This window comes from Peromyscus eremicus, chromosome 1 (assembly GCF_949786415.1).
Source record: "Peromyscus eremicus chromosome 1, PerEre_H2_v1, whole genome shotgun sequence".
NCBI classification, from domain to species: Eukaryota; Metazoa; Chordata; class Mammalia; order Rodentia; family Cricetidae; genus Peromyscus; species Peromyscus eremicus.
Window position 1 is genome coordinate 96,821,611 of NC_081416.1, and position 8,146 is coordinate 96,829,756.

Below are 8,146 nucleotides of genomic sequence, written 5' to 3' on the forward strand. Positions count from 1 at the left end.
AGCAGTCCAACCAGTGCTATCAACCAAACACAGCATAATAAGATGCAATAAGACCAGACACAAACCCTCATATCAAGGCCAGACAAGGCAACCACATAGGAGGAAAAGGGTCCAAAGAGCAAGCAAAAGAGTCAGAGACACCCCACTTTTACTGTTAGAAGTCCCACAAAAACCCAAGCTAAACAACCACAGCATGTATGCAGAGTACATCCCCAAGAGTGGTACAGCTAGGTCTGGAGGCAGATTGATTCATAATTTTCTGAGGAAAGTCTATATTGATTTACACAGTGGTTGTACAAGTTTGCACTTCTACCAGTAATGGAGGAGTGTTCCCCTTGCTCTACATCTTTGCCAGCATGAGCTGTCGTTTGTATTTTTTATCTTAGCCATTATGTCAGATATAAGATGAAATCTCAAAGTAGTTTTGATTTGCACTTCCCTGATAGCTAAAGATGTTAAACATTCCTTTAAGTGATTCTCAACAATTTGAGATTCCTCTACTGAGAATTCTCTGTTTAAATCTGTGTCTCATTTTTAATTGGATTATTTGGTTTATTGATGCCCAGTTTCTTGAATTCTTTATATACTTTAGATATTAGCCCTATACTGGATGTGGTTTTGGTGAAGGTATTTTCCCATCCTGTTGGGTGCTGTTTTGTTCTATTGATGGTGTCCTATGCCTTACAGAAAATTTTGTTTTGTGAAGTCTCATTTATTATTTGTGGATCTTAGTGTCTGTGCTAACAGTGTTCTGTTCAAAAAAGTCTTTTCCTCTGCCAATGCATTTAAGGCTATTCCATTCTTTCTCTTCTGTCAGTTTCTGTGTGTCTGGTTTCATGTTGATGTCTTTGCTTCACTTGGACTTGAGTCTGTACAGGGTGATAAATACGTATTTGCATTCTTCTACAAGCCCACATTCAGTTAGACCAGCACCATTTGTTGAAGATGGTTTCTCTTTACCAGTGTGTATTTCTGGTCTTTTTTAGTTTGTTTGTTTATTTGTTTGTTTTTGTGAGTTTTTTTTAATCAAAAATCAGGTTCTATAGGTATGTGAATTTATGTTTTATGTCTGGATCTTCGATTTCATTCCATTGAGCAATGTATCTGTTTTTATGCCAATATGGATTTTTTTTATTACAATAGCTCTGTGGTACAGCTTTAAATCAGGGATACTGATACCTCTGAAATTTCTTTATGTTCAGGATTGTTTTAAGTATTCTGAGTTTTTCTTTTTCCATATGAAATAGAGTATTGTTCTCTTAAAGGTCTGTAAAGACTTGTGTTGGAATTTTGATGAGGATTGTATTGAATCTGTAGATTGCTTTTGGTAGGATGGTCTTTTTATTATGTTAAATCTACTGATCCAGCACTATGCATGATCTTTCCATCTTCTCATATCTTCTTCAGTTCTTTCTTCAAAGACTTAAAGTTTTTGTCCTGCAAGTATTTCATTTGCTTGGTTAGGGTTAGCCCAAGGTATTTTATACTGTTTGTGGCTATTGTGAATTGTGTTGTTTCTCTGATTTCTTTCTCAGTCCATTTGTCATTTGTATAAAGGAGGAATACTGTTTTGTTTCATTTTGTTTTTTTAATCTTGTAACCAGTCACATTGCTGAAAGTGATTATCAGCTGTAGGATTACTCTGGTAAAATTTTTTGAGTTGCTTGTTTATACTATCATATCATCCGCAAATAACAATACTTTGACTTCTTTCCAATTTATATCCTCTTAGTCTCTTTCAGTTGTCTTATTGCTTTATCTAGAACTTCAAGTACTATATTGAATAGCTATGGGGAGAGTAGAAAGTTTTACCATAAAAGATTTAGATGTTTTAATGAGAGAGTGATTTAGAATTGTTATTCACTAAATGCATTCTTTGAAAATGGCATACATATACATAATACATTGTGATTATTCTCATCCACCATCTTCTCTCATTTTCCTCTAACTGTCCTCTTCCCTACAAATACCTTTGTAAAATTCATATCTTTTTGTTTTATTTGTGATGTACTGAGTTTAGCAAAGGCCATTAGTTTGACCATAGGATTGTAATTAACCATTGGAACCTGGTGGGCTCACCGGAGAGCACATAAGTGATGACGATGACTCTCCCTCTACCAGAATATGTAAGTAGACAACAGTTCAGCAGGAAAGGATAGTGCCCCATGTGTTCCTCCCCCATTGACAACTGACATGTCAGACCAGTATAGGTAGCCACAGCTGCTATGAGTTCATAATTGCAAAGGCTCTATCATTCCCAAAGCTGACATTTTGCAGCCCTTCTCCCTAACTTCTTGCTCTTATGTTCTTGCACCCCCTCTTCCTCAACATCCCCTGCATCTTAGTAGGGTGATAAACATGCTTTGTTCAGGGATGAGTCCTCAAGAATCAATTATTCTGGGCTTTGAACATCCATGTTTCTCTTCATTCACTATCTTTCACTGCAGAGAAGTTTCTCTTATTGAGGCTGAAAGTAGCAATTGTCTGTATATATTTAAACATTTAGAAATCAATTGGGTGCTGTGCTGACTTAGCTAGACACCTGCAGTGAGTTCCCTCTCCATGTCTATGATGCTAACCATGGGTTTACAGTACTAGGCATATGTTGCCACCTGTAGAACAGGAATCAAATTCACTTTGAAAACAGTTTTAAAACTTATATACTCCAGAAAGTGTAATAAGTATACTTATATTACTGATTTTTATTGCTACATATTTATTCAAAATATGCTTTATATTATTTAACACACATAGAATTCAGTTTATAATTTCATTTCTTTATGTCAGTGATTTATTTTGTGCTGGAAAGATGTCTCTGCTTCTCTGAATTTTTCAATTATTAATTACATGCTCAAATTTCAATTCATCTACTTTTTAATTATCTATTAATATTTATTTTATTTTATGTGCTTGAGCGTGTTTTCTTCATATATGAATTTGCAACAAGTGTGTACTACCTGCCCACAGAGGTCAGTAAAATGTGTCAGATTCTCTGGTGGTTGTGAACCAGGTGGTTGTGAACCAGGATGTGTATGATAGGAACCAAACCCAGGTCTTTTGAGAGATTAACAAGTGCTCACTCATAACCACTGAACCATTTCCTTAATCCCTTAAATTAAGTTGTAAACAGATCATTTACACACACACACACACACATACACACACAAACACAAACACACACACACAATCCAATAAACAGTAAACATATTAATTACAAAGCCACATAGTATAATGGTTTTACTGGGACAAAATGCAAATATTAACACTTTTTAATGGCAATGATTAAAATACAAGTAAATAAGACCTTATTTAGAAATCAATAAAAATCTCAATAAGTAATTATTAGCATAATAATCATAGTGAGTATGAATCCTATTAAATTTTAACTTACTTTTATTATTTTTAATTTAATAAGATGAAAATACAAAATATGAACAATACAATGAAATCAACAACTAAAATGAACCTATGCATTAGATGATATATTAAAAATATTACGTTGAGTAATCAGCAAATAACTAACACTTATTTTTAATCAAAAATTACATGTACCACAGATTAAACCTAATTAAAGAAAAGGAAAATATGAGATATATGTATTTGAAATCAAACATATCTGAGATGGGGACATGACAGTAGTCTTATTCTGAAGACTTTCTATTTCAATCCATGTCTAATTGTGGAAATGAATCTCTTCATGTTCCATCATGAGGATGTGGAACCTGTACAATGAGCACAGAGCAGAAACCTTTCTCATCTCTAGAAAGCAACAGGCTTTTCTGCAAGGCGGTGTCTGGCAGATCACTGTTGACATCCACGATTTAGAAGGAAGATCTGCGCCACCCTCTTACGAATGACCATGTTTTTTACACCGTAGACAATAGGGTTGAGAGCAGGAGGCAGGAGGAGGTAGATGGTAGACAGAAGAATGTGAGTTGAAGGAACAACATGGCCAAAACGGTGGCTGAAAAAGGAGAAAAAGGCTAGAATATAAAACTCTAGAAAAACAAAAATATGAGCTGTGCAGGTGTTGAAGGCTTTGATCCGTGCCTCCTTCTGTTGAAGATGAAAAACAGCCTGGAATATCAGTGCATAAGATATGAGGATAAAAATCATATCAAATCCCAGAATGCTAAACCCCACAAAAAGGCCACATATTTTATTGACTTGTACATCATCTGCTGCAAGCTTCACCACAGCCATGTGTTCACAATAAGAGTGGTCAATTCGAATGGAATGGAAAAGATGCAGTCTTTTTATTAGAATTGGTAACAGACCTACTAGCACTATTGCTCGCATTACGACCACCACTATCATACGAACCAGAATTGAAGGTGTGAGGATGGATGTGTGCCTCAGAGGATCACAGATGGCAATGTAACGATCAAAAGCCATTGCCAATAGAATACCAGACTCCATGCCCTGCAAAGTGTGGATGAAGAACAGCTGGGCTAGGCAGGCATCAAAGGCCATGTAATGAGCTCTAAACCAAAAGATGGCTAACATTTTGGGGGCAATAGCTGCACAGAGTCCTATGTCTGTGGCTGCCAGCACAGCCAAGAAGATATACATGGGCTGGTGCAAGCTACGCTCAGCTGGGATGATGATCAATAAAATAATATTTCCCAAAAGAGCCACTAGACACACTGCAAAGAATGGAAATCCAATCCAAAACTGCAGATGCTCTAGTCCAGGGATTCCGATCAAAATTACAGTTCTAGGGTTCAGATATGACATGTTGGGTTTCATTGAGCTCATCATTCTGTCTTCTTGCCACTGACCATAATACCTGAAAAAAGAGAATTTGGGAGGAAAATGAAAATATATAATTAAGCTTATTCTTTGTCAAGCAGTTACTAGCATTCAACTACAGTAAATATTGAGCAAAGAACATAGCCTCCCATGGTTCTTTGTTCAGTTGGTGATGAAAGGTCTATGATGCTTGTCATGGTAGAAGCAAACACTCACATGAAGCCTTCAATAGTTCCATGAAAGAGGTAAAAGTGAAAGTGTCTGGATTACTGATGTCTTTTGTACATGCAAATACCCCAGTGAGAGCTCTATTCCGCCTCTTCGGGACCTCCACACTCATTTGCTTGGGAGTTTTAACTATCTGTTCTTCCTTTACTTCTAGAAGAAAACCATTAATCATCAAACTGAAAAATTCTTCTGTGAGTTTTGGTCTTAGAAGAGATCTCTTTTTACCTAATCAGTGATCCCATGAGAGCATTATTTATGAGCCATTCTGCCCCTAGGAAAGTATTATTCTGATCACTGGTATCTGTTCCCAAGGACAATTTTGGACAGATTTTTTAATCTTCTTAGAATCAGTCTTTCTTTCCTCAAGATATTGAACAATCTGTTGCTTCTCAGGGTGATAGCTGTGATTATAAAAGAGACTGGTAAAATACAGTGTTTCTTCAATGAATTAGAATTTGGTTGCTCCTTAGTAGAATGTTGGAAAGTGGATAAAATATGTGTTATTAAGAGGATATTTTACATTCCAGTTTCAATGAAAGTGCAAAAATAAGTTAGACCTTATGGAGAATTAATTAACAATATTCATGTTTCTGGTGCCAAGGCAACATCACAGTGTCTGTGTGAAGTCTTTGAGTAACTGTTAGCTATTTCAGTTGTGATTGGTGACTTGGCTGTGAATTGTTTTGTTTTTTTTTTTAATTTAATTTTTTTTAAATTTTTATTTTGCAATACAATTCAGTTCTACATATCAGCCACGGATTTTAACCCCCGTTGAGATTAGCCTGCTTGTTGTAGACAAGAGGCAGTCTACTTGAGATTCTTGTAGGACAAAGCATATAGGATGTGAGCACTGTGTCTCATCAAGACATGTATATTTTTAGAGCAGAAGTGTCTGTTAAACCCAGGAAGATATCTTGGGTACTTTTTCCAATTAGCGCTCATCTCCAATTCCCTACTGTGAAAAGCCTTATTGTGAAGAATCTATGTTTGCATCTCTTACCATCAGACTCTTGATATAGGAAACTTAAACTGTCATAAGTACCTTATAGTTCAGACTTTCAAGTAAATGGATATTATTGGAACTTTCGCAGCAGTCCAATGCGAGTCACACATCAACACAGACTTTAGGTGGTTCACTGTTGCAGAGTGGCTGGGGGTTAGTGTGGGCTTTGGTTCTCAATGATCTATTCTCAGGTCCCAGTGGAGGTACTGAAGCCCATGGCTCTGTGCAAGAAAGAAGGATGCACAAGACTCAGGTTAGTGTGTACACTACTCACAAGACCATTGATATTTTCATTCTGCTTTATGATTCTCATTCTAGGAAGAGATAAGGCATTGCTTCCTACATGAAATTTCTTCTGTAGGAGCTGAAAGCAGTAACTCAGATGTACTGTGAATGCCTGGAGCTCTGTTTTTCTTGGATGGTTAAGGAATAATGTGTTCCTTCCTCCCAATTTACATTCATCCCTTGGGATAGCTCTGAGGTATGTGTGAGTCAAAGGAATTGCTGTTTTTATCAGAGCTTCAGAAGGCACCTAGCCTGCTTTGGTATTCTTGTTGTTCACCAAACATGTGCCTGGCTGCTTTGAAAGCATTAGGAGTTTTGACATCAATTTTTTTTTTTTTTATCGTATGGTAAGCTGTACAAACAGATTATTTTTGCTACTGTTTTGAGAGACTTTCAAATTTTTATTAGACCACAGTAGGTAAATAATAGACCTGTGTGTAAACGTACATGAAATGAGGAAAACATTTTGGACATTTTTAACTTTTATGGGATATTTTATGATAATTTGAGAATTATACTTGTTTGAATCAATTGGAAAAAGAGTAAAATATGGATTTAAAATAAAAAGCAAAGTTTCTTGAAGATTTTTAATATAATGCACACTTATTTGGGGGGATCTAATTATTTGAAACCTTTTCCATCCCTTTTAATTGCAGTTTTATTCATCAGTCTATTTAAAAAAATATTTAGAATTTAAGAAATATATTTAGAATTTTTCTCCAATCTTTCCGTATATAGACACTGACTCCAATATCTTCCATGAAGGATTTATTTTCATCTGTTCACATCAGGACCCTCATAAGGGAACATGTTTGAGATATTAGTGAAGAACTTTTTCTCTTCCTTCCTGGATGGCAGTTCTCTGCACTCTATCAGTTAAGCATAGGCTTCTTTTTATATTATGTGCGTTTATGGGAGAACAAAAATAATCTGGGACTCAAATTTTGTCATAAACAGGGCATGGAGGAACACAGAGCTCTAGTTTAATACTACTCAACAACACCAGTGAATGGACTATGGGCAAAACATCCCTAAGTATCAGTTTTGTAAACAGTGTGAAAAGCATTTTATTTTGTTGTTTGAGTATGGTGTTTCGGGAAAATAGGGTAGAAGAACTGCTGAAAGAGCCACATGCTGTTTATGACACTTATGACTTGATGTGCCAGAAATTAGAGAAGCTTCTTTTTTTCATTCAATAATTGCCCAGCAGTTTAAAGGCAAAAAGTGTATTATGCTTCCCCCACTGTATGATAGCACTTTTATCAGATTATGTGCCTTTTCAAAGAATGTTTAAAACAAAGGCTTGAAAAAATAATCAGCAAAATGATCTAAATATTAGTATTTGATGCCCACTTTCCACGTACAAAATTTGCTTAAATCTGTTTTCCAGTTTCATAATCTATACCTTGAGAATACTTCTCTTTCTTCTCATAAGTTTAGTGAAATATTCTCTCCAACAGATCATTATTTGGAACAATACTTAAACTAAATATATAAAAGCTTACTAAAAGTCTGGCATTGCTTTCATAACTGGAACAGTCATTGTAATACTGAAGAGTATAAGAAACAGAAGTGGGAAGGGGGAGAACAAGGGAATCCTTGGCTGATATATAGAACTGAACTGTATTGCAAAATAAAAAAAAAAAAGAAACAGAAGCAGAGGGAAATGAAAGATTATTTGTAACAGATGAGAAGAAAAGTCCCCCAAAAGAGGAAAGTGCTGGTGACAAAGAGATGTACATCACAGATACTTCTCACTAACAGTCATCATATGATTATGGTTGGAATACAAAAGTAACATCCTAATCAGTATGCTAATTACTTTGCATTTTTATGCTTTTATTTATTCATTTGTTTTTAGAATTCTAAGCACTATAT

The 8,146-nt window shown here is 35.5% G+C and overlaps 1 protein-coding gene across 1 annotated transcript; it reads right to left on the reverse strand.

The window, feature by feature from the left end:
* Nucleotides 1-3,801: 3,801 nt before the first annotated feature.
* On the reverse strand, nt 3,802-4,761 carry LOC131911459 (olfactory receptor 52A1-like). The gene has a single exon (XM_059263570.1). The coding sequence runs from the start codon at nt 4,759-4,761 to the stop codon at nt 3,802-3,804; it is 960 nt and encodes a 319-aa protein (XP_059119553.1).
* Between the last annotated feature and the right edge of the window lie 3,385 nt (nt 4,762-8,146).

Excerpts from the sequence above, each read along its gene's own strand:
- LOC131911459 (XM_059263570.1), bottom strand. The coding sequence starts at position 4,761 with ATGATGAGCTCAATGAAACCCAACATGTCATATCTGAACCCTAGAACT.